This window comes from Pelodiscus sinensis, chromosome 24 (assembly GCF_052426305.1).
Source record: "Pelodiscus sinensis isolate ZL-2025 chromosome 24, ASM5242630v1, whole genome shotgun sequence".
Classification (NCBI taxonomy): Eukaryota; Metazoa; Chordata; order Testudines; family Trionychidae; genus Pelodiscus; species Pelodiscus sinensis.
Window position 1 is genome coordinate 2,683,794 of NC_143075.1, and position 26,381 is coordinate 2,710,174.

The window sequence follows — 26,381 nt, forward strand, 5'->3', positions numbered from 1 at the left end:
CAGGGTCAGGGGGCAATGGAGCTGATCTTGCTCCTCCCTGGCCCCTGACATTTAAGGTAAATCACCCTTTCAAATCAGCCCTGCAGATTCACACCCAAAGGGAGCACATGTCAAGCAAAGGAAGTGCAAGTCCACGAGCTCCTGTTAAGGAGAAAAGCGTGTGTGTGGTCTTAGCTTTTTAACCCACCCTCTCCTGTCAGCGTTACTTGTAAGTGGCTGTTACGAATACGGACCCTGTGCCAAACAACTCATCTGAATTGTTCCTTAGATTTCTTCCATGCCTAGATTGCCCCAGATTTCCATAAACCATCTGTTGATGGCTTAAGGCAATACGAATTCATCTGCATTATTTGTGCAACATTAACGATTAACGGTTTTGCTTTGATGATCTATTTAATCATTGCTTTGCATATTCTTGTACAATCAGCCTAGCGGAGGGACTGCTACCGCATATACAGGCATGCATGAGGATAAAACGTTATGACCGTGTTAGTCCAAACACAGAAACATCGTGACAACTATTACGTCACCTGGTGGATTAAAACTTTTCCCCCTCTTTTATAATCTTGCCTTACCCCCTCGCATGCTCCATCCCGCTTCTGTTTCAACACTTGTTCGGGTTCATGCGTGTGGCTTTATGCATGTATCAACTGAGAACGTCCGTTATCAATTAACAAAGAACTGGGCAGATTTGGACTAGAGGGCTAAAGAGCAGCCTCATCCTTCCTTAGCGCCCACGCTGGTATCCGGCACTGAAATTGGTTCAGCAATTTGCTGTATTATTGCATCAGTACCTTCAGCCTCCATCAATGGTCAAATGCTTTCTAGCACTCCATTAACACAGCGTTTCTAGGGGGAAAGTGGTGCCTTTGATTTTAGACAGTAAAAGGATGAAGAAAAATTATTTCATCTTGTATGCAAGGTAATGGGGTTTCTCTTAATGCACATACCCAGATTAACAGGGCCTGGACACCAGCCCGGTGGGACTCTGGGGAAAAGCAAATAGGTCTGGGGTTTGCCGTCCGAAGCTCACAGCTACACAGCAGCGCAGCCTGAGAGATGCGCATGGGTTGTGGGCGAGTCTGGCGACAGCAGCATCAACACCACCACGCTCTGGGGTCCTGCCCGACGACGGCGAGCCCCACACCTCCCTGTTTCGGATTTCAAACGCGCAGCCCCCCTCGCACGCAGCAGATGAGTGCGGGGAGCCCGAACGGAGAGCGTCCCATTACGCTGGCTGCAAAGCCGCCTTCTGCACCTCCCCATTCCAGGGCCCCCTGGCTGCAGCGCCACAGGAAACACACACTTCTGTAGCTGCTCCACCCAGGCCTCCATCATCCCCCGCCCCAGGCCGGAGAAGTGACCAGTTCAGTACATGCCACAGACTTGCAGCCCTGTGTGTGGCCTCCGGCTGAGCACACCAAGCGATGCCCCGTCGGGGCCACCCCATTACTACAGATCCAACCAGTGAGTCTGAAAACCAAGCTCCTTCCAAGTGAGAGCCGAGCTCCCGCACCAGGCAATCGGCCCCATGAAGAGGCCTCAGACTGGGCACCCGAATACGAAAGCAGCCAGAATCACGAACCCCTAACTGGGAGGCGGGGCTGGCCCCTGGCCACGTGCAAAGGTCACTTGCCCTGCCCTCTTGACAAGGATGGGGCGGAATTGTAACCAGGCTGATGCACTAGACCGGGGGTGGGATGGGATGGGGGGGGAGAGGCAATAATTTTTGACCGGGGGCCACTTCAAAAATGTCTGAAGTGGCACCAGGCTGCACCAGAAGGGGCGGGGCCAGGTCACTTCTCTGCTTTCCCACCCACAGACCACGATTGGTCGGGGGGGGGGGGGTGCATGAAATCTTTGCCCCCCCCAAGGCGCCCATGCCTCTGCCGGTGGGAGGAGACTTCGGGCACGCCCACTTCTGCCCCCAGGCCAATCAGGACTTGGGGGCGGGGGAGTGTGCAAAGTCTCCTTCTGCCTTGCCAGGAGCACGTGGTGCTTCTAAGCACCGCACACACCTTGCGGGGGGGTGGGCAGGGCACAGGAAACTTTGTGCACTTCTCCCCCTCCCCCCCAGCCCATGGAGGCGCTTTTGCCCACCCCAGCACTAGACGGCCCTGGGTTTGGTTTGGGTTTTAATTTCCTATCGTTGTCATTCCCAATCGTGCAATTACCCGGATTTCTAACCCACTGCCACCCAAAAACACTTCACGCCGGGCTAAATTATCCCATGCAAATTGCACACATGCCCACTCCCGTTACCTCTGATTAAATGAATTGCAGCCGCGTCAATCATTTCAATGCTGGCTCAGCTCATTCACCCCGGGACAGATCAATGTTCACAAGTCGAAAGCTAACGAGACTTGTGCAGCACAAGCATGAGAACTAGGACAATGTCTCTCTGGTCCGCTCCTCCATTTCCTTCAGCCTGTCGAGCCAACGCCTGCAGAGTTTGATGCTAGAGAACACTCTGCGGGTGCAGGACAGCTTGAGACCTTCCAGACCCTGCGTGTCAATCATTATGCCCAGGGCTACTTTTCACTTGCATTTTTATTAAAAATAAAGGGAGTGTTACCTGTAGAACTGGAGCTGTCGTTTGGGACTCCCATACCGAGCACTTCCGACAGCAAGGGAAAGAAAGAAGAAATATTCCACAAGTCACTTTAACAACTGCCAGGTGCCAGACACAGAAGGCTCAGCCTTAATTTATCTTGTAAGGCGCTTGGCGCGCTAGCGAACCGCCACGGTTCAGCTCCTCTGGAACGTTTTTAATGTCTTCACGGTCTCTCTTCACTGAGACGAGCCAAAAGACTCTGGGAAACTTTGACAATGATGCCACCAAGTGGAAGAGAGAACTCTGGGCACAAAATTGGTTCAAGCTTTGTGCAAGTGGATTGCGGCTCACCCGACACAACAGAATGTCATGCAGGATTTAAAAAAAAAATGACACACACAAAACCTACGTTTAAACCCTTAAATACAATAGATTATTTGAAAAGAAATCAAAGAGCGACTCGTTCCTTAACAAACAGGCACCAAAGCCCGGAGGGAAGCGTACATTTTGTTAGTGCTGTCAAGTGTTTGCACAGTTCTGGAAAATGACTTTTTAATAAGCAACTTCAAAACAATCCAGTGATGTATTTTGTGATAATACCGTGGCTGCCTCAGTGTCACCACTACTGGTTTACCAGAATTTTCAAGAACTGCAAGACACGTGCTCGCCGTAACGGAGAATTTCTGTGTGGAGGGTAGTCAGAAAAGCAATAAACTCGGCTGAACAGCTCACCTGTAAACCATCCCTGGAGAGCCAGTCTGCCTTAGCGAAAGTCTAGCAGGGGAGTCCGTGGTAGATTCTGGATACATCGAGCCAGACTCCGTTTTCAGGCTCCGTTTTCAGGCTCCGTTTTCTTTCTGACCCTCTTAAAAACAAACAGACCACACAGAATAAAACGTTACCAGCAGAATAAATGGCACTTTGAAAGTGCATGAACTTTTGCGTTTCCTCTAATGGAAGATAATTAAGCAATAGCCTCCCAGTGGGGGACACCGGTTCCTGACCCCCCAACTCAGCAGAGGGTGGGGATTATGCCCTGCACCAGGAGAGGTTACATACTTTCCACGTAATTGCACAATTTAAAAAATCCTGCCGCGTTTATCCATGTTCACGTCAAACCTCCCCTGAAAGCTGCCGAGCAAAGACGTCAGTGATGTACTGTGGAGTGAGATCCGGAGGTTAGTTGTGGCTGGTGAAGAGGAAGATTTCCTTTTATGGGCTGTACATTTTCTGCTGCTCGATTTCATCGAATGTCCCCTGGTTCTCCTAGTACTAGGAAGGCTTAGTGGGGTATCCGCAGTTCTGGTTCTGCAGCCCCATCTTACCCGCTCTTGCTTGTCTCCTCTCCCAACTCATCAGTCTCATCTGTACTTCTCTCTCCGGACAACAACCTTCCCGCCCTCTCCCCAGCCATCTGCCAGCCCCTCCTCGTTCTGCTCCACCCTCTCTGAGACAGGGCCACAGGCACATCTGGTGGCGGAGGCCTGACTGAAACGGCCGGTTCTGAGCAAGGTTAGACGGCCTGCCGGCACCAGCTGTGGCCATGTCTACACTCGGCCTGCCCAGTTGCTGGCACTGGTCGAGAGAACAGACAGCAGCCGCAGAGGAAAAGTTTTGTAGTTTTCCTTGTGCAGACAGGTCTCAGAAAAGTCCCTTCTCACGGTGTCCCCCACTGGGAATGGGCAGAGGCGGCCCGAGGCGGCTCCGGCAGCCGGCACCCCCGGCGGAACACGCGATTGGCGCCTCCGCCTGCACGGCCATCAATGGCGGTGGCGTATAAATCTGGGCGTCCCGGGCGCCCCGTTGAAGACGGCGCCCTAGGTGACGGCCGAATCAGCCTACGCTCACGGTCCACCCTGGGAATGGGCGACAGGGGAGGGATCACGCAATGATTCCCGTCTGTGTTCACTCCCTCTGGGGCACTGCTGGCAGACAGCACACTGGGCTAGATGGACCTTTGGTCGGACCCAGGACGGCCGTTCTCAGGTGTTTATCAGAACCAGGCCAGACGTGCGGAACCTTGTACAAACACGGATGCTTTAGACACTTCAAGGTCAAACTACGTAAATGTCCAAGTGCCCACAGACGAATGCGGATCAGGAAGGATAGGGCTGTAGGTATCGTGGAATGCCAGGGTTTGCAAAAGATGCTTAACTTCTCCAGCCCAGCTCCCACCGAAAGTCGGGGAGGCAGGCACGCATCCTTCTAGGCAGCTTTCAACAACGGCAGCCTAAATCCATCCAGACACTGCGTTACTGATTCTGGAGCTGACACTTTGTTTGAAACACGCCCCTCGCCATGCGCATTTCGTCCATCTTTAGCACGACTGTGGACCATTACATGCACCCAAGTTAATCCCACCCCAGCGACCAAGGGAAGCAGCTGCTCTTGGTGCCTTTGCCACTCAGCCACATGCAGCTGTGGAACAAGCCAAATGTAGGTGTTTTAGCTGCTCACACGCTTTGGGACGCTAGATAACAGCTGGATTCGTGCAAACAGCACAAACTGCCTCACACTGGCCCTTTAAGGGTAAAACCCAGCCCTGGGAGAGGGCTGAGAGCAAAGTCCCACAGCGAGGCAGTTACTGGCTAATTAGGGCCCAGCTGAGGGGAGTATAAATAAGGGCTTTGGGAGGGGGCACAGGCAGACACACTGGCTGCGTCTAGACTGACATGATTTTCCGGAAATGCTTTTAACGGAAAAGTTTTCCATTAAAAGCATTTTCGGAACAGCACTTTTTGCGGAAAAGCGTCTGTGCCAATCTAGACGCGCTTTTGCGCAAAAAAGTCCCAATCGCCATTTTCGCGATCGGGGCTTTTTTGCGGAAAAAAAATCTGAGCTGTCTACACTGGCCCTTTTGCGCAAAAGGGACTTTTGCCCGAACGGGAGCAGCATAGTATTTCCGCAAAAAGCACTGATTTCTTACAGTAGGAAGTCAGTGCTTTTGCGGAAATTCAAGTGGCCAGTGTAGACAGCTGGCAAGTTTTTCCGGAAAAGCGGCTGATTTTCCGGAAAAACTGGCCAGTCTAGACACAGCCACTCTGGCTGGGGAGCAGGCGGGACCTGGCTGCCAGGGAAGCTGGCGGTTTCCTGTTTTAGAGCAGGGCTGGGGAAAGTCAGGCAGGGCTGGGGAGCTCTGGCCAGGCAAACTCCCAGGCTGCAGGGCCTGGAGCAAGGCCTGAGGGTGCTAGGGCTGCAGAGAGACAGCCAGGCGGGGGCAGCAGGTCCACACCCCTGGTCAATGCTGAGTGGCCATTTCAGACGGCAGTGTGCCCCGAGTTAAGGGACTAGATGACGACTGGCCGCGGGTCAGGGAGGCAAGAAGGGCATAGGAGGCTGGGGGCTCCTAGAGGGGGAGGACCCCAGAGTGCAGAGACACCAGCCAAAAGGGGGCGCTTCAGCACCCAGAAGCTAATTCCCAGAGTGACCAGCAGGAGGAGCCCCAGCGGCGAATCAAAGGGTGTGACAGAGCCCCATGCTCAGAGCACGGTATAAAAATATACCTAGAATGGGACAGGACCCAGAAAGTGAGCAACACTCGCACGTCTCCCTCCCTCCTGTACCATGCAGGGCTGGACAGAGGCATGGGCAAGCCGGGCAGCAGCCCAGGCCGCCAACCGAGGGGGGCGCCTGATGGCAGCTGTAAGGGGTGCACGGTGTCCCTAACAGCTGCCATCAGGCGCCGCGCACCCAGCTCCCGCAGCGCCAGCCTGCCTGCATCCCCGCGGCGCCGGCCAGCAACGCTCTTCCCCCCACAGCCGCGGGGCCCTACACAGCCCGGCGCGCATGCCAGCAGCAACAGCTGGGCCCCGGGCTGCGCGCCAGCAGCTGTAGCCGGGCCATGCATGCGCCGTGCACCCGTGCCCGAGGCGCCAGAATACCTCGGGCCGGCCCTGGTACCACGCACCAGTTGATTCTTGAAGTCTCTGGTCTGAGCTCAGAACTCAGATCATTCGGAAGCAGTTACTCATCCTCCGCAGCCTGACACTCAACCCTGGAGCCGACACTTCAAGCCATTGGCCAGCCCAGACATCATCGTCACACATCTCCACCAATCAGGACAAGTGCCAACCGGTGGATGAAAACTAACAGCCCGCTTCCAAAAGATGGTTGGTGCTACGCTGCTGGAGTCTGACACACCAGCCTCGTTTCCCTGCTTTTGAACCAGCCAGGATGCCACACAAGAGTCAAGACCATGAACAACCAAACTGCAGAAGGGTACAACCCAAAGGCCAAGTCCTCGAGTGCATCGTTAGTAGGAGACAGTCCTACCCCGTTAAGCACACCAGACTGGTGACCTTGTGTGGGGTCGGTACCGCAGCTCAGTGCAAAGTCAGTAAATCAACACATGCCGGACTCCCTCAAACATAGAAGCAACTCATCCGAAGTCAACAATACGAACAAGTGACAAGAGGGCAGCTCTAAAGGTCACACGGGGAAGTTAAGACTAGGGATGTGAATGTTTAATGGGTTAGCCTCATCCTTAACGGGTGAGACTTTCCGGTTAAGGTTGACCATGGGGGCTGAAGTAGCCCCCGCCTGAGATGGGGGAGGGGGGCTGCTCCAGTCCCGGAGTTGCCCCTCTGCCCCGTCCCTTTCATCGGTTAACCGGCTCAACAATATCTTTAACTGGTTCCGTTAAATGGGCTTTGACATCCCTAGTTACAGGGTGGGGAGGGCCACGAAGGGGAACACCGGCGGGGCACATAGAATAGCTCCGACAAAATAACTTGCCGGGCGGGCGCTCACTAATGGAGGCAAAGTGACTGTGCTATTGCAAAGCCATTTCAAAAACCCGCTGGAGAGAGCAGCTGTGGAACTCGCCTTCATTTGCAAACCGGACACCTTTAATCAAGCTTTGAACAAAGACATGACCTGGATGGGCTGCTGCAGTCACTGCCCTAATGACATCCAAAGCCAAGCACGGGGCACTCCCAGCCCTCTCTTTAGTGTCTGTGCGACCGGAGGCTAATTGACAAGATTTTTCCCCATTCTCTTTCCCTCCCCATCTTCCCTCTTTCTCTGCTACTGATTTGTACCCCGGACCCCTTGTCCCATCCATCAGAAGCAGCGGGCTGTGCCCCCGCAAGCTCATGAGCCCATTGACATTTTTGTTGGTCTCTAAGGTGCTGCAGGACCATTCCTTGTTTTTTAAGTCCCTACCAAATAGCGAGAGCTGGTAATCTTGGTGCTTGAGAGCGGTACTGAAACAGGGTGAGTGCTAGAGGGCAGCAGAGGCAAGAGAAACAGCCATTCCCGCAGCTGTTAGGCTGGTGTTTTGAAAAATTCCTCTCCCTCTCCCACTTCAAATATGGAGGGATCCAGGGGTACCCTTCTTGCTCCCCCCCTGCACACATCTGGAGGTGAGAGAGAGCCGACAACTGAGGTTCTGCCTGGCGTGATGGTGGATTTAGCCAAGCTCTTGCCTGCGTTGGAGGTTTCTTCTTGCGCAGGTTCCCTTTATAAATGTCTATGAAGTTTGACGCCTGAAACATTAAATGTTTTTCCAGGCAGAGGCGCGAGTGCCTGGGTTTCCATGCTAGACGGAAGAGAAAATGCTTCAGATTTTCCTGCAAACTTGGTGTGACTGGAGATATGGGTGGCGCCCTGTGTGGATAATTTGTATCCGCAAAAATGAGCTGCGGATTTCTCTCCTGACATCCGTGGATGCGGATCCGGGTGGATACAAAGCGGATAGCTGCAAATTTGCAGGCTCTACAAATGGGATTATAAAAGCATCCGCAGGAATATGCAAACTAGGGACGTGATGCTTTCCACCAGCAGATGCAATTTTAAGCTGGTTTAAGTAAACCAGTGCCAAAGGCTGCGTGGACACAGATCACTGGTTTAAGTGACCTTCACTTGACTAGGAAGAAGTTTAAGATAAACCCAAAATAAACCACTCACGCTGAATCTGGAGATCCCCCCAGGGGTTTGCACTAGTTTAAATAAACCAGTTTATTTACACCGAGACAAATGTGTGTGTAGACAAGGCGTGAGGCCAATATGTCAATCTGCCAGGCCAGAGGCAGATTTAACCCTTTTTACCAGGTGTCGTTACTCATGTGCCTCCCCACTCCCCGATGTCTCCATCAGGAGGATTTCGGGGACAGAGTCGTCGAAAAACGTGATATTTGGTTCCTTTTGCCTGCGTCTTTCCAAACTCCGATTTCCTGTGGCTACAACTCGAGCAGGCAGAGGGCAGGTCTACGCCACAGCCCTACGTCGGTATAACTACGGGTGTGTCTAGACTACACCTTTCTGTCGACAGAGAGATGTAGATTAGGCACATCAAAATTGCTAATGAAGCCGGGATTTAAATATCCTGCACTTCATTAGCATAAACATGGCCGCCACTTTTTTCGAAATGGAGCTTTTTAAAAAAACAGCAGTCTAGATGTGATCTTTGGAAAATACAACCCTTTTTCAAAAGATCCTGTAAACCTCATTTTATGAGGGATAAGGGATCTTTCGAAAAAGGGTTTATTTTTCGACAGATGCGCATCTAGACTGCTGGTTTTTCTCGAAAAAGCTCCGTTTTGAAAAAAGCGGCAGCCATGTTTATGCAAATGAAGCACGGGATATTTAAATCCAGGCTTCATTTGCACTTTCCACGTGCTTGATTTGCATCCCTCTGTCGACAGAGAGGTGCAGTCTAGACGTAGTTGATGCGACGCAGCTAGACCGGTGCAATGGTGGCAAGAGCGCACGTGTGTAGGTAGGTACAGCCTTGCTGCTCCGTGATTCCAGCCCATTGCTCTGGCAAGGAACCCTTCGCACCCTCACGGCTCTCTCCAGGGTAGGCAGAGTTAGCAAAAGTGCCCCGGGGGCTGCCAGCAAGGAGGAGAACACGTCCTCTACCCACAGGAGCGCGTGGTGGAATAGGTCACTGAACACGAACTACGGTTTGCTGGCCAGATAACACAACACGTCAGACGAGATCCTGCCTGATCCACTGGGGCCTCCTCCCTCCCCATCCCTGTCCCTGCTCAGGTGGGACAAGCAGGGCAGCACGAAAGAGCATCTCAGGGACAAGAGACTGCAGCTCCAACAAGTCACGGGCAAAGGGAGACATCCGTCTTCCTTCCCGCTCCCAGCCAGTGAAACCAAGGAGCTCAGAACAAACCCTCCGCCCCATGCAAAGAGACCAGCAATGCCTCACCAACCACCGCTAGGCCTAGAGCAAGGTGGGGAACCTACGGGCCGGGAGTAGGGTTGCCAGATGGTCTCCCAAAAAATACTGGACGCCCGGTATTTTTTGGTCGAGCAAAATAAAACAAAACAAAACCCACGGGATAAGCGGCGATCGCAGCCCCACACGTGTCCGGTATTCTCTGATTTTGTTTACCCGACAGAGCGCGCAAATACCGGTAGACCGGACACCTGGCAACCCTACCCAGGGGCTGGATGCAGCCCCCAGCTTGCCTGGATCTGCCTCCCCGAGGTGCGGGGGCTGCAGCACACAAAACCTACTAGCCTGGGCCCCCTAGGCTCTGTACGTGAGGGGAATGTGGGGAGGGGCTTTCTCCTTCCTAGTCAGGGCCACATCAGAGAGGGTTTTTTTTTTTTTTGCTTCTCAACAGTGGGCGGCGCCAACTGATTTTTCTCTGGGTCAGCAGCCCCCGACGCCAAAAAGGTTCCCCGGCCCTGTAATAGAGAGAAGCCACACGACCAAGCTAGGAGATGGAGGGTCCCTGCGGCCAGGCAAGCCAGCCCAGGCATCAGCACAGCAGGGGTAGAAAAGGGGGAGAAGAAGCCAAATGCATAATGACAAAACACCTGACAGCGCTGCAGGGCAGCCGGCATGAACCAAATACCTTCGCTTTGGTTCTGGGCAGCCAGCACGTATAAGCCGCCCTTCAACCTGCCCTTCAAATCACTGGAAAGAAAATGTAATAAAGTGCACTAAGGAAACCTAATTTGCTCGTATGTTGATCCTGCCTGATCTCGCTTGCTTCAGAGCCCCCTGTACGGCACATCAGAGGGGAGCAATTCTGCTTCACGTAATACTTGTTGAGGGGAAGAACGGCATGTGACCTTTTAATTCGGTCTCCAGCCAGTGCCATCTGCTGTTAAGTCTCTTCTCCAGCTTGGCCAGGATTACAGCAAAATTCATTGCTCTTTTGTAGACGTTCTTTTTTTAAAGTTTTAAAGTTGTCCCTTCGCTCCCCTCCCCCAAATTCCTTTCCACTGGAATCCACTCGCCAGTTTTATCCCACACCCAGGATGAAAGGAGCCAGACTCCTTCTCTAGCTTTTTTCAGGGACTCTGCATTCCAGACACCCCCCCTCCCTCCAACCTGACTGGAATGCTGAACTCACTTCCCGCTGCTCTGCAGCTGGTGCTACCCAATAGAAATCAACTGCATCAGTCGACTAACCAATCCCTCCAGAGTGCCGGGCGTCTTAGTGACGCCGAAATTAACGCCGTGCACGTTACAGCCCCTGCACCAAAGCTGCCGGGCTCAGAACAGGAGCAAGTCAGGGAAACAGGAGCCGGCACGACCGCACAGCTCACCCAAATTAACCGTTGCCTAGGAACACATGGAGAGAGCAAATCTCCGAGGGTGGGCTGAGGTGTACGGGGGATTGCTACGGACACTAAGCCTGCAGGAATGATTCCCCTCCCTGCAGGCATCACAGGCCCGTCCGAGCTGCAAAAAGCATCCCAGAAACCAACAGCCATGCTGCTTAAGAAGTGGATGCCGAGCTCAGAGCATGGAGTCCAGCCTTCTGGAAAAGAACCCGCTTCACTAAGTAGAGGGGCTTCCACCCGTTAAGGAGAACCAGAGCTCGGGCCCTGTCTAATGGGGACTGCAGGCTGGAGAGCCCGTGGAGTCTAAGGATGCCAGGCACTCTGGAGAGAGGGAGGGATGGGAGACGGGCGGGGGGCTGTTTCCCCATCCCCACACCTTGCGGCATTTGCACACAGGACCTGGAGGAGACAGAACAAAGGCTGCGGTCGAGCTGCACCCACCGGGGGGAAGCCGGGAAGGGGCAAAGAGGCTGGCGAAATGAAACGCGGCCTAGCACGCACACAGGAGGAGCAGAACTTGACGTCCACGGCATGACTCCAGGACACGCTAGAAGCAGTGGTCAGCATGAGCCGACTCAGGCCATGCGGATGCTGAGGGGATAACTTAGACTCCGGTTTAACCAGTTAACGTTGCAAGTTGCACGTGTTTTATTCGACATGTGTCTAGAGCACATGGAAAGCTGCGGTCTAAAACCATACGGCCTTCGCTCATTAAAAAAACAAAACAAAGGAAGTGATTCAAACCCAGCGCCCTCCTTCCGCCTTCCCTCCCCCCTCACGCAGCAGCAGATTGAACCAAAGTATGGCTCCAAAAACACCCATCCATGCTGCGGGAGAGACAGCCCGGCAACTCCCTTTGCACCGAGGCAAACAGGAGACCTCGAGAGACACTTTGCACCATTAAGCCACCCCTGAGCAGCAAGGACTTTTGGTTACCACTGGTTGGACCTCTCTGGTCCGGCACTCTCTGGTCCGGCATGTTGGCATTTAGCTGGATGTCCACTCATCGGGGGTGTGGCCAAGTTTCCCGCGTTCCCATAAAGTTTATTTACTGCCCCCAGTCCTGGCTCTCAGTGTTCTGGGCTGTTATTTGGCTCTAATTTACCCCTCAATGTCTTCTCAGAGCCCAGTGAGCAGTGGCCTTGCTGGTGATGCTGCTAGACAATACTGACCTCCCATGGTCTGGTAAATTCTCTGGTTCAGCACTGGTCAGGCCCTGAGGGTGCTGGCCCAGAGAGGCTCAGCCTGTATTAGGAAAGGGATGTGGCCTGTCCAGGCTAACGCTCTGCAAATCTCCAACTCTGTTCGCGAGTTTGCTACAAATCCTCGGAATTCACAAGCCCTTCCCCCCGCCACGTGAACCGAGGGGCCCCTGCAAAGCACAAGCGTTTTCCCAGCTCCCACGAAAGCTCAGGTGCTCTACAGACAGTCCAGGGCTGCATTTCTTTCCAAGAGAAAACGGCTCCTCTGTCCTGTTTTCCCCTCCTCTGACTCGTGAGCAAAATGGGAATCCACGGACCGGCTTGCACAGCGCTCAAAGACCCGTTGCATGTTTCGGGTGGGAGGGGTCCGGTGCAGGACAGTTTGCTGTCAGCCCAAAGGCGGGGGCTTTCAAAACAGCCGACGGGAGCGGAAGCGCCTAGCTCTCCCTGAAACATTGCCGGGACCGCGGTGACTCAGTTCCGTCAGCCGTTGTGAAACTCGCCTTAGTAATAACCATATGCAGCTAGGCTACAGATGAGTGGGAGGAAAAGCCAAACCTCCTCTCAAGGCAAGCCGGCCCGCTTCGAAGTGCAGTGAAAGCGGCACGTGCGGGGCTCTCCCGTACAGGCCGGTTAGTCGGACACGGATCCGCGAGAGCACTGGAATCCGCATGAGCCACACACCAGAAGGGCCGTCTGCACAGTCTCAGAGGAGACGCTGCCAGGCCACATGCAACCAACCTACCTAGGATGATCCAGGATCCTGGACGATGGCCCTGCCCGGCACAGGGCTGGGACTCAAGTGGGGGCGACAGCCAGTCCCATCGTCCGGGGCAGTTTCACAGAAAACCAGCCGCGCGGGGCAGCCTGCACCCGGCACAGAGGCAACAGACGTTTCTTTCTTCCGTTCTGACAATTTCACAACCGCCACCTCAACCAGCCTTCGTGCCGCAGGCACCCCGGAGCCAGTCCGACTCCTCCTCCCGCCCGTGCCAAGAGGCAAGCACTGGTTTCCGCTGGCCACTCTGGGAGGCCCTGAGTATTGTAGTCCTAACTCTCCAAAAACCCACGTGCAAGCCCATCCACTGGGTCAGACCCAGGGGTGGGCTCGGCCCAGCCGCGCTCCAGGGGCTGGTGGAAAGAACTTTCCAAATCAGCTGTTCCTCAGTGAGACCTGGGGGAGCCGCGGCCTCTGGAAAGGAGCTGCAGGAAGCTGACAAAAGACAAGAGAAACGGAAGAGCAGTGCCCAGTGGCAGCCTGAGACACTCCCTGGCCCTGCTGAGCAATCATGACAACCTGGACCGGATCACCCCTTTCAGAATGGTCTCATTCCCCGAAACTCACGAAAATGGGCCAGGAACCCAGGTTTCTCAGCTTGACAATCACCTTTATATACCTTGACTTTAGCAAGGCTTTTGATACGGTCTCCCACAATATTCTTGCCAGCAAGTTAAGGGATTGTGGATTGGATAAATGGACGGTAAGATGGATAGAAAGCTGGCTAGAAGGCCGGGCCCAGTGGGTAGTGATCAACGGCTCGATGTCAGGGTGGCGGTCGGTTTCTAGCGGAGTGCCCCAAGGTTCGGTTCTAGGACCGGTTTTGTTCAATATCTTTATTAATGATCTGGATGAGGGGATGGATTGCACCCTCAGCAAGTATGCGGATGACACTAAGCTGGGGGGAGAGGTAGATACGCTTAAGGGCAGAGATAAGGTCCAGAATGACTTAGACAAATGGGAGGACTGGGCCACAAGAAATCTGATGAGGTTCAACAAGGACAAGTGCAGAGTCCTGCACTTGGGACGGAAGAATCCCAAGCATTGTTACAAGCTGGGGACCAACCGGTTAAGTAGTAGTTCTGCAGAAAAGGACCTGGGGGTTACAGTGGATGAGAAGCTGGATATGAGTCAACAGGGTGCCCTTGTAGCCAGGAAGGCTAATGGCGTATTAGGCTGCATTAAGAGGAGCATTGCCAGCAGATCCAGAGATGTCATCATTCCCCTTTATTCGGCTTTGGTGAAGCCACATCTGGAGTATTGTGTCCAGTTCTGGGCCCCCCACTACAAAAAGGATGTGGACGCACTGGAGAGTGTCCAGCGGAGGGCAACCAAAATGATTAGGGGTCTGGAGCATATGACTTATGAGGAGAGGCTGAGGGACTTGGGTCTGTTTAGTCTGCAGAAGCGAAGAGTGAGGGGGGATTTGAGAGCAGCCTTCAACTGCCTGAAGGGAGGTTCCAAAGAGGATGGAGAGAGGCTGTTCTCAGTAGTGACAGATGGCAGAACAAGGAGCAATGGGCTCAAGTTGTGGTGGGAGAGGTCCAGGTTGGATATTAGGAAAAACTATTTCCCTAGGAGGATGGTGAAGCACTGGAATGGGTTACCCAGGGAAGTAGTGGAGTCTCCATCCCTAGAGGTGTTTAAGTCTCGGCTTGACAAAGCCCTGGCCGGGTTGATTTAGCTGGAATTGCTCCTGCCTAGAGCAGGGGGCTGGACTTGATGCCATTCTGAGGTCTCTTCCAGTTCTATGATTCTATGATCACAAGCAAAGAGCGAACAATTGACACAAGCACTACAAGAGGGCAGGCATTTGGAGGAATAAATGACAAATGGAAAAGCTTCATGCATATTTTGTTACCAGATAGGAAGGCATCATCCTACAGCTCAAGTGGCCTGGGTTCAAGTCCCTGCTCTGACACAGACTTGCTGTGTGTCCTTGGGCAAGTCACTCGATCTCTCTGTGCCTGATTCCCCGCCTATAGCATGACAATACTGGCACTGCCCTGCATAGCCAGTGATGTCATGAAGATAAATGCACCACAGATTGCAAGATGTCCAAATACTGTGGTGCGCGGGAGCTGGACAGATACCTTAGAAAGACAAAATTCCTAGCGCAAAACGCAATGTGAGCGAAGGGGTGACGCCAAGTGTCTGTCTTTGGGGAGACACAGCAGAGAAAGCTTAACTCAGGCCCTGCCACTCTCTCCCAAGCCTGCCTGGAGGACCCACCACCATGTACCAAACCACATACAGCCAGCCACACGGCAACTGTGAGCATCAGAGTCGCACACTTACCGCCCACGACTGACCTCTCTGGGACGGTGAAATGGGGCAGCGTGCCAGGACTCTGCCTTAGGGATAACCACCCAGAGGAGCCAGCACAGGCAAGTAGAAACACGTGTCAAGTGGAGTCCTGTGCACCACCGGGATTCCCTGTACCGTGTGAGGAGCTCAGCAGGCAGGTGCAGGCTGCGGTCTCAATGCAGGGACCTGGGGGAATGTGGTACCCAGCTGGCAGGGCCTGCCGTCTGCCGCGAGAGAGGCACGAGGCGTTCAGCTCCTCTGGGAACACAAGGGCTGCTGGACAACGGAGCGACGGAAGGGATGCTGCCGAGGAGAGCGTCCCGAGGGGAACGCTGCCCGTCTGTCCCCGAGCCAAGCAGCTGTCACCCAGCCCACTTCCCTGTCCCCAAAGGGCAAGGCAGCACCCGGCTGGCTCTGAGCATTACAGTAGCTCTGGGGTGGGGGACCCCAGATTGACACCCCCCCCCCAGAGAGGTTTAACCAGGGGTTTTCAAACTGCGGGGCCTGGCTTGTAAGGGTAAGCCGCTAGCTGGCCGCGAGGCACCTTTTGTATCTGAATGTCCGCAGACATGGCCGCTCATGGCTCCCATTGGCTGCATGCACCATTCCCGGCCAATGGGAGCTGCGGGAAGTGGTGAGGGCAGGGCCCAAACCACAGCCACTGGGAGCTGCGAGCAGCCAGACCTGCAGACTGTCAGATACACAAAGCATCTCACAGCCAGCTAGCATCTCACCGCAAGTTTGGACCCCCCTTGCTTCAGGCCAAGCCTACACGCAGGTTGGTTGGCAGGGACAAGACTTTGGACGGCCTCGTGGCTATGAAGCGCTGGGGGAAGGCGGACGCCTGCCTGGAACTTCTGGGCCTCGAACGCTGCTTTTCTCTTTGCATGAAAATAGTCGTTCTGTTTCCTCAATGTGCAAAACTCTCCTGTGTGCGAGGGGTATAAACCGCAGAGGGCTAAGCGGCTGCCTGCCGAGAGGGTGGGATCCGACTGGGGCTGGCCCAAGGTAGGCCAACCCAACCGCGCGTTCTCAGTCAAGGAGCCCCAGACAACGGGGAGCACCCATACGGCAAGGGGCCGCGGGCTGGAATGAAGCGCGAGGAATGTCTGGGCAGTCTCCAGGCAGGGCTCTTCCATTCCTTTACCATTCAGTTGAGGCAGCGATGTTCTTGTGATTTCCATGCCAGCAAACGAGAGGGTGACAATAACGACATAGCTGGTGGCTGGCTCTTTTCAGAGCTGCTTGAGCTACTGGGGGATTGAACAGGCGATGCTGTCTTTGGTTCACAACAGGATTTTAGTTTCATTGTATGACCACTTTTGGGAATGGTTTGCCATAAAAACCAAACCACAGGTTGAACCTCTCCAGTCCGGCACCCTCGGGACCTGGCTGGTGCCGAACCAGGGAATTTGCAGGACCACGGGAGGTCAGTATTGTCTAGCAGCATCACCAGCACTTCCACTGCTTGCTGGGCTCTCAGAAGACACTGGGATAAATTAGAGCTAAATAACAGCCCAGAGCACTGAGAGCCAGGAGTGGCCGCAGGAAACTTTATGGAGCCGCGGGAAACTTGACCACACCCATGCTAAGTGGACATCTGGCTAGCTACCATCATGCCCAACCACGGATGTCGTCACGCCAGCGAGTGCCGGAGTAGAAAGGTTCCACCTGTACAATTAGACGAGAGCGCCCTACTGAACTGTCCAGCTGCCGCATTCAAGGTGGAAAGCTAGCAAGCGACAGGATGCACCGTTATTTAAAATTTTCCATAAACATCAGCCTAAACATTTCAACCCCCACCCCTCCCCCCCAAAAAACGAACTAGCACTTCACTGAAACATCTCCTAGGTTTGACTCCGTATTACTGTAAGTCAGGAAATGCACCGTCACGTCATATTACCAGCCCCGCGGCACGGAAACGTCTCTTATTTTCAGCACTGCACTTCAAAAGCAGCGAGCGAGCTGCAATGTTGTTGCTATGCTGGGGACAAGAATAGGTAGGAGGGGAGGAGTCTGCTCTTCCCACTGAAGAGAAATTCCAAGCCGGCCTGCTGTTACACAAGCCGACGCAACGTCTCTCCATCCCATCCAGATTACACAAAGTGATTTGCTGCACCAAAAGATTAACAAAGGCTCAGCCAAGGAGCAATTTCAAGGACATTTCTGGGGAGAGCTACAGCGGTGTACGGCGCCAAGCAAAGCCACTGGGAGAGCCTCGGCAAGAGACGCTGCTTGTAATTAAAACATGAGGGAGATGGACGGCCTACTTCCTGCACTGATTTTTAGCTCAAAGCCTTGACAACTCTCGCTCGGTGTCAGGGAGAGGGACTTTCAGGCTGGGGAGGAGGGAATCCTCCAGCTTTGCCAGCCTCAGTGTAATCCCGACTATGCTGGGACGTTTCTTGTTCCCCGTTGCTTCCATCGCAGGCAGATTCCAATCCCCTAACATCCTTTAAATGAGGCCTCTCCGCCCCCACATCCCCAGTTCAGCACACTGCCCGGTATGGCAGAAAGAGCATTAGAGTTAAGGTTGGTAAGTAGCCGTTAATTAGCTAATCGAGTAGTCAATGGAATTTCCATCCACTACTCGATTAGTCGATAAGGGGGGGGCACTTGCTACTCCCACTGTGGCTTTGCAGCTTAAATGTAGTAGGAGCGGAGTGTGCAGGCAGCCCGGCTCCTGCTACATTTAAACTTCAGAGCTGCAGCGGGGTAGCTCCTCGAGCTGCCATGAGCTGGAACTAAGCAGTCCCAGCTCGCGCCAGCTCCAGGACGGCTGTGCCTCTCCCTCCCCTGCCCTCTCCCCTCGCCCCGCAGATAGTGTTGTGCGGAACTGGCTTTTAAGGCGGCTCCCTGCAGCACTGGCTCCTGCTTCCCCGCTCTCCTTGCTGCCTCTGATACAGAGGCAGCGGAGCAAGGCACGAGTAGTCACTACGATTATCAGGTAGTCAACTACTTGGCTAGTTGCTTACATCCCTAATCAGAGCACTGTCACCCGAATGGGGGTAGGAGGGTTAGACTTGCTGCAGAAACTGCACGGCTTGCTCCAGTGCAACTCACCCTCCAGTTAAACACTGTCGTGAGTGCAGCTGACTGCACCACCCGCTTCCTTCCTGTGCCTTCCCGTCTCCCCCACCTCGGAGTTATGTAAGCGATTCCCATCCCAGGCTATTTTGGTTATTTTCACAAGTAATGCAGCAAAGGGTCTCGCACCACCGGGTGCAGGCTGGCAAATGAACGTTCCAAAGGAGCGCTGTCGATGGGAAACTGAGCCAGCTCAGTGCAAAGGCGTTTCAGATGCTGCCCACGTCTTTCTGTCCCCCGGCCACGTGCTGTGGGTTTATGGTGTGTTCCTCTCTCTAACTGTTTCCTTCCTCCCTGTTTTGCTGAGTGAAAGACCCACAAGACAGGCCCAATGCTCTTGCAGGAGCACTCCTGTAAATCCATATTCCTCTCAATGAAGCCAGTGAAACAAGAAGAGACAGACTCGTATACATGAGACGAATTTGGCCCACATGCCAGGAAACACTGCAGGACAGAGGGGAAATGGGGAAACTGGCTGTACAACGTGATGTCAAATGCACAAAGCAAACAGACTGAAGAATTTTTCTCTCTAGTCTCTTTCAGTTACCGGAATTTAACGTTCAGACATCTGGAAAAGCAGGTGAAGTACCCATCACCCCATCTCAAACTGCACAGGGAGCTCAGAGAAGGGCACGGATAACGATTAAGACCATGAAAAAAAGCTTACATGAGGAAAATGAATGGACAAGATTGGGACTGTTTACCTTGGAAAGGAAATGCATGAGGGAGGTCAATATATAAATAATTGAAGTTCTGTTTCCCCTGTTTCGCAGCACAGGAACACAGGGATACTCCATGAAATTAAAACAGAGCCAATTTGAAAATGGTACAATGATATGATAATTTCACGCAATGCGAAATTAACCCGGGGAACTCACTGACCCTTCATGTCACTGAAGCCAAAACTTGGGAAGATTCAAGAAGGGATAACAAGAATGCCCAGGTATTCATAGTTATTTGCGAACAGAAATTTTAGAAGGGACGTTGATCGTTAAAATAGCTCTGATGCGTGAGGTTTAGAGACTTGGGTGAGACAATGTGTGTGGGCGGCATAGATTATCCCATAAATGACAAAGGTCGGGGTTCTTAAACTTTCCTCTGAAACATCTGGTACAGGCCATTGTCCGTTTGTAAGTTAATGGTGTCTTTTTACGCATGCAGGAGTCAGCCTGGTTGGTTACCTTGTAATCTCAGTTTGCTGCCTGCTGCTTTAAAGGAGATAGGAGACAACAAGTCACAATGCACCAATTTTATATTCCTTTTAAACTCGGCATTTGGTGACAGCATGCACATTCGTTTCTTATTACTTACCTGTAATTATTTCCACTTTTTTGATATAGAAACTACAGCATGTGATAAACAGACTGTATAGCCAACTGGCTTTCTAGTAACTAACGTCCACCTACTCTGTTGCTCAATGAATCTCCAGACCAACGTTCTCTCTCTCTTCTTTCCCATCCATGTGCAGAATAAATTTTCTGTGCTCCAACACATCTGTGGGTGTGCACCACCATTACACACAACTGGCGTGCTCTGCAAAATCAGCTGGGCAGCATTTGAATCTCTCCTGAGCAGCTGCACAAGTGCACAGCTCCAGACAGGTCCCTGTACAACCCTCAGACAGCAGGCCACACTTCCATCCACCAGTCGTGGAAAAAAGCCCTCTATTTTCATGACACCATTTTAAAACCTCAGCTCTTTGTACCTGGCCTTGAACTTGGGGCCAGATGCAAAGCCCAGTCGAGTCACCTAAAAGAGTCCCCCAACATCAGAAGACGAGCAGACCCAAAGTGTAACTTTGATTTGGAGGGAATTTATTTTCCAGCCAGGGTTCAGACACCTCCAGCCAGTCTCAAAGACCTCAAACGAGCTTTAGCGGCAATTTAAATCAGCATTCCTGCCCATGTCCGGCAGCAGACGGCACATTTGTTTAGCCCCATGTTCTTTCATGCCCATCTTTCCTTCTAAAAATAACATCATGCGTTATTTCAATTATTTTCCCTAAAAGTCGTTCTCTCTGAACAATGCCCCCAGCTGCTCCCATCGGTCTAGCATGCTGGGGTCTCTGCTCTCTCAAAGACAGATTGTAGTTTTCCTTTATTTTTATACGTGACTCAAGGTTCCCTGTAGATCAAAATGACTGCCAGAAATTGCTCATCTCTTCTGCCCCAGTCATTTTATATTTCTCTGCAGCCTGCTTAAAACCATTAGAACCAGTTTCAGTTTCATCAGTCTAAAGGGCTTAGCAGAAAATCCATCAGAGTTCGAGTTACCATATTAACTTCTCTGGGCTAATGCATGGAAATACAGGGAAAGCTGTTTATATGCACAGGGATGTGTCCAAAAACCCTGGCGGAGAAGAGGTGAGGGAATCTTTACAGAAAGCGGACACAGGTTTGTCGCATTTTTTTGGAGAAAAAAAAAATACAGGAGAGCCTCAGAATTCCAAACTGACCGGTCAACCACACAGCAACTTTGGAACCAGAAGCATGCAGAGACAAGAAAGAAAAAGAAAAAGAAAAAGCAGAAAAAAAAGGCAGAAAAAAAAGAAAAAAGAAAAAGAAAGGAAGAAGCAGAGAAAAAAGAAAAATACAGTACAATGCTGTGTTCAACCTAAACTACTAAAAACAAAGGGAAAGCACCATTTTGCTTCTGCACAGTAAAGCTTCAAAGCTATATTATGTCAAAGTACAGTTGGGAACTTTTGAAAGAACAACCATAATGTTTGTTCTGATTTGTGAATGAAATGGTGTTTCAGAAATCAAACCTTTTTACTTCGAGAGAAACAATCCATTTTTCTAGTTCAATTAAAAGTATCTGAACTAGGGATGTAAAATCCTGTTTAATTAGTTAATCAGATAAATGTGATGTTTATATAGGAACCAGCCCAGTCCAAAAGGGCCTGTATGCTAGATACATAGACACCAAGTGGGTGGATTAAAAAGTTAGGGTACGTCTACACAGCAACGTTATTTCGAAATAACAGTCTGCATCTACACAGCCGGCAGTTATTTTGACATAATGTCGAAATACTGTCAAGCTGGAGGATGTCTTACTCCGACTCCTGGAACCCTCACTGTACAAGGAGGAAGGGAAGTTGGAGGACGAGTGCTTGATTCCGAAATAAGTGCTGTGCCGACAGCGCTAAAACTCGAAATAAGCTATTTCGAAATAAGCTACACAATTGACGTAGCTCAATTTGCGGAGCTTATTTCGAGTTAAGCCCTGCTGTGTAGACGCGCCTTCAGAACACAGCAGGACAGAGCTGCTTCGTTCAAATACTCTACCATACAGGTCTCTAAGAGAGCGAGGAACAGAGACAGGCACCGTTTAGATCTTCACACAAAGGCTACGTCTACACTGGCATCCCTTCCGGAAAAGGGATGCTAATGTAGCACGTTGGAATAGGCAAATCCGCAGGGGATTTAAATATCCCCCGCGGCATTTGCATTAACATGGCTGCTGCTTTTTTCCGGCTTGGGGAAAAGCCGGAGAAAAGCGCCAGTCTAGACGTTATTCTCCGGAAAATAAAGCCTGGAGGAAAGGGGAACGGGCTTAGCAGGGACAGTTCTGGGCAGTAACGGATGGGGGAGCGAGGAGAGAGCAGAGAACACTCTCCTGAAGAAAGCTTTCAAGCTCAGTTCTCGTGTGAAAACTTTAACCAGGGCCCGACAGACATTCACAAACACCACACGAGACTGACACTGCCCACAGAATTCACCCTCAATTCCTGACGCAAGCCTGCATGGTGCATTCTCTTCCCCCCAGACACGGGCTCTCGCAGCATCGCACCCCAAAGAGGAGAGAGCCTGGTTTGTTTCTCGGGGGCTGACGGGGCTCCGTGCCTCCCCGTGTACTGGGGTCCCTCACATCTCCTGTGCTACCCCATGCTGTCACCCCGCACAATGCGACTGACCTGTCTTGCTGAGAAACGGGGGAGCGGATCCGATGCAGCTAGTCAGTGAGCCGAGCTATGCTGAGCCACCCCTGCTGTGCACGTCGCGCCTGAACGGCACCGAGAGGCTAAGACGAGCATCTCTGGGGACAGAAACAGAAAACGGAAGCTCCGTCAGCTACTCCCGGCAGCAGGATAGCCCCCCCACCCATGGGCCTTGGGGGTCGCCCTACACCGATTCCTCTTGCCTTTGCCAATTGAGCTTTAGAGGCAGGGATGTAAAATCCCATGTAATGGGTTAACCAGTTAAACAAGATGGCTGCGTCTAGACTGGCATGATTTTGTGGAAATACTTTTAATGGAAAAGTTTTTCCGTTAAAAGTATTTCCGCAAAAGAGCGTCTAGATTGGCACGGATGCCCCACACAGCCTGGAGTCTCCAACTATGATGGATCGTGGCAGTCTACAGCTAGCCTGGAGCTATAAAAGGGGAAACTGAGGCATGGGGAAAGGAAGGTAAGTTCCCATGAAATACAGTCAGATCCTGCGCCCATAGGAAGGACTTTGCACTGGTTAATCCAATCACCCCGAGGCCGTGCAAACCCCTCCGCCCACACACCTGCCACGTCCAGATGAACATGCAGAAATGATTGGCCTAGAAAATGGTTTATGAACCTGCTGGACAAGAGCACTGTGCAAGGACACCACGCACAAAAGCCTCCATACAGGAGCCAAAGTAGCAGCGTTTCATTTCCCTCTGAGATCTGGGGAGTATGAGAACTCCTTGCATTGAACCCTTCGTGCTCTTGCCCGCGGTTTAGGATTTTTCCAATTGAAAAGCAACTTTGCTGCAATTCCAGCCCTAAGTAATCCAGGGGTCAATTGGTCAACGTTAGCCCTTGGGCCAAAAAGACGGTTCCAAAACCGGGAAATCTTGAAACTTGCCCCAGAAGACGGGGGGATGAGGGGGACCCTGCAACGTATCTGCCATAAATGAATCTCAGCACAAGAACTTCTGCCACAGAGCTCTGCAGCTAGGGGGTCCCGCCAGGTCACCCAAACCAGAGCCCATAGGTCATGTCAGCTGGTCCAGCATCAGCAGCTATTCTGAAAGACTTCCAGCCCCCGTATGCACCTAGGACCACAGGCCCAACCAAGCAGCACAAGAGGTTTGGAGATTCCACAGGTTGAACCTCTCTAGTCCAGCACTCTCGGGATCTGACTGGTGCTGAACCAGAGAATTTTCCGAAGGAGGGGAGGTCAATATTGTCTAGCAGCGTTACCAACACTGCCACTGCTTCCTGGGCTCTTAGGAGACATTTCAGGGTGAATTAGAGCTAGCTAACAGGACAGAACACCGAGAGCCAGGATTGGTGGCTGTAAACAAGCTTTACGGGAAACTTGGCTACAACCAATGAGAAGTTGACGTCCTGCTAACTGCAATCATGCCGGACTATGGAGGTTGGCAGACCAGAGAGTGCCGGATTAGAGAGGTTCACCTTCTTGATTGCACGGCCATTTTGTTGCAGTCGTCTATGTTAGCCAGGGGTAGGCAAATCCCAGCCCGGAGATGGTCCACCGGGGTTAGCTCCTGGCAGGCCCCCATTGCTATAATTTCCCTGCATGGCCGCAGGTACCAGCGATCGCCGCTCCCATTGGCCGCAGATTGCTGCTTGCAGCCAACGGGAGTTGCGATCGCCAGCTCCTGCGGCCATGCAGGAAAATACAGAGGTGCTGGCCTGGCAGGGGCTACCCTTCGTGAGCCACTGCCATGTTATTGCCCGCCCCAATGTTGCCCGTACCTGCGTCACCCACCTCGCGCCTGCCACACGCTGCGTGATGAGGGGCCCCTGACATCGATTCCGGTGCAGACTCCAGTGGGCTGCTTGTTACACGGGGACCCTCTGGGTGTCCGTGCGACACTGGAACCCTGAGCATGTTCACAGGGCTGACCTGTGACACTCTCCATGGCTTGGAAGCTGGAACATGAGCCGTTCGCAAGCCACAGGCCGGGGAGCTGCCAGCCGGGTGTCTGCCATAGAGACCCCATCCTGGGAATTCACACTGGGGCTTGCTCCAGCGGCCGGCACAGCATCCTCGCGGGCCCGCCTCTTGGGCACGGTGCATCAGGAGGAGTTAGTGCCCCCAGTGCGCTATCCAGGAGCACAGGGTGGCATCAGCACCCCACCTGCCAGCCCTGCTGCTGACAGGCGTCATGCAATCGCCCCGAGCTGCAGGAGACCCATTGCTGGAGGCATTAGGTGTGCAGATCACTGTATTCCCCTCCCGTAAGACACGGCGAGGGGCTTCCAATAAGCACAATGCCAAATATAAATGCAGGGCGCTGAGACTCCCCAGATCTCTCCTCCCCCGTCTGGGGGCAGCGGGGGGGAGGAGGGGAGTGAAGGGGGGAGAGGAGAAAAGGCTCAAAATTGGGGGCAGATCTGATCTGTGAAACTCCCAGTGGCTTGGAAGCTGGACCATGTCCCTCCCTGAGCTGCACACAAGCCACAGGTGGAGGCAGCTGCCAGCCAGGCATCGGCCATCGGACCCCCTGCTCTGGGAACTCCCTCCAACTGGCACGGGGCAGGGCATTTGGTAGCTGGAGCCAGAACAGTGGCAGAGGGAGTGGGCAGGACGTAGGGTCCGCTTGCCCCATGGCTTGCTGTCCTTTTGGGGCAGCCAGCTCATTAAATGGAGCCCAGAGAGAGAGAGAGAGAGAGAGAGAGAGAGAGACGCCTCCGGGGGAGGCAGGAGAGAGACAGTGGGGATGTGCCCCTGGCCCCTGGCTGCACGGCACAATGCCCTGCCAGTTCTTCCACCGGAGCTAGTAGGCTCCTGCCATCGGGAAGGTGCAGCAGCCTAGCCGATACCTTCAGGAACACTGTCCCTACTGCCCCAGCCAAAACCGGAGAGAGAATAAACCACACAGCCCCCGGCTGGCTTAGCAGTGATCACCCCAGACACAGGCGTGCCCCCCGGCCCAGGATGCCCAGTCCAAGAAGGGCAGGACCTCCTCTTCGGGGGGGAGGGAAGGGAGGAGAGAGGGTACTGTAAGGCTGCCGTGGGGAATGATTTGGGGAGAGAGGAGTTAGGAATCAGAGCCAGGAGCAACACACAGAGACTTCGCTGCAGCAAAAGAGGAGCCAGACACAGGTGTGTAATGCGGACACGCAGGACATGCCCACGCTCAGTCTGGGGGCAGGGGGAAAGAAGGAGACGACAAGGGAAAGGAACCCCTTGCCTGGGAGCTCCAATCACCCCCCCCCCGCACGTCAATACGTCCAGGCCAGGCTTTCCTCGGCAGCGCCGCGTGTTGAGCCCAGCTGGGGCGGGACCTGTTCTTGCGCCACATTTTCAGCCCGGGGCGTAGGTTCTTTTCCATGAGCCCTCTCTCAAAGCCGGGCCCAAAAGCAGCCACGCCACGGAAACACACAGCCCTCCAAGGAGGGATGCAAAACCCATTTCATTAGTTAACCGGGTAAACCTAACGCTTAAGCAGCGATCGGATTAAATGGGGGCAGGCAGGCAGGCAGGCTGCTCCAGACCAGCTGGGTTGGAGCGCCCCCCTCCTCCCGCCCGCACAGGCAGTTGCTGCCCCAGTCCAGCTGCTTCTGGCCCCGCATGGGGGCCCGGTGGTGCTGGAGCAGCCCTCTGCCTGTGGGGGGTCACTCCCCGGGTCTCAGGTAACCGGTGACCCATTAACATCCCTACTCCACGGCAGAGCCAGGCTGCAGCGTGAAGGGTTAATTCCCTGGGTGAGCTCCATCAGTCCTACTGTGGACACACGGCCAAGCCCGCAGCCCTCCTCCAGGCCCTGTAGCGCATTGCCTTGTGCCAGGAGCCGGTCCCATGGGTTCACTGAACTGGCGCCTCCCATTCAGCAAGGTAATCTAACCCGCGTTCCGATCCAGCCGCGTGTGTCACAACCAGCCGCCCCGCGAGGACCGAGGCGTCGCAAACGCGCCTGTCGGCGAGAAAAGACACCGTCCAGGAACAGCGCTTGGATCGGACAGTGTGATGC

At 53.3% G+C, this 26,381-nt stretch overlaps 1 protein-coding gene across 11 annotated transcripts in view; it reads right to left on the reverse strand.

Moving 5' to 3' along the window:
- KCNAB2 (potassium voltage-gated channel subfamily A regulatory beta subunit 2) overlaps window positions 1-26,381 on the reverse strand; it is a 115,089-nt gene that overhangs the window by 61,195 nt on the left and 27,513 nt on the right. For 5 of the 11 annotated variants that reach the window (XM_075906454.2, XM_075906457.2, XM_075906452.2 and 2 more), the window contains 2 exons: window positions 22,380-22,501; window positions 3,287-3,419 (listed from right to left, as the gene is read on the reverse strand). Coding sequence is in view for 6 of the 11 variants with exons in the window: in XM_075906464.2 (XP_075762579.1) it covers window positions 3,287-3,363 (77 nt within the window). In the remaining 5 variants the exon portion in view is untranslated. Of the gene's footprint in view, window positions 1-2,575; window positions 2,618-3,286; window positions 3,420-13,036; window positions 13,666-22,379; window positions 22,502-26,381 lie in introns of those variants that run through there. The other 6 variants (XM_075906463.2, XM_075906460.2, XM_075906461.2 and 3 more) reach the window with 4 other exon arrangements.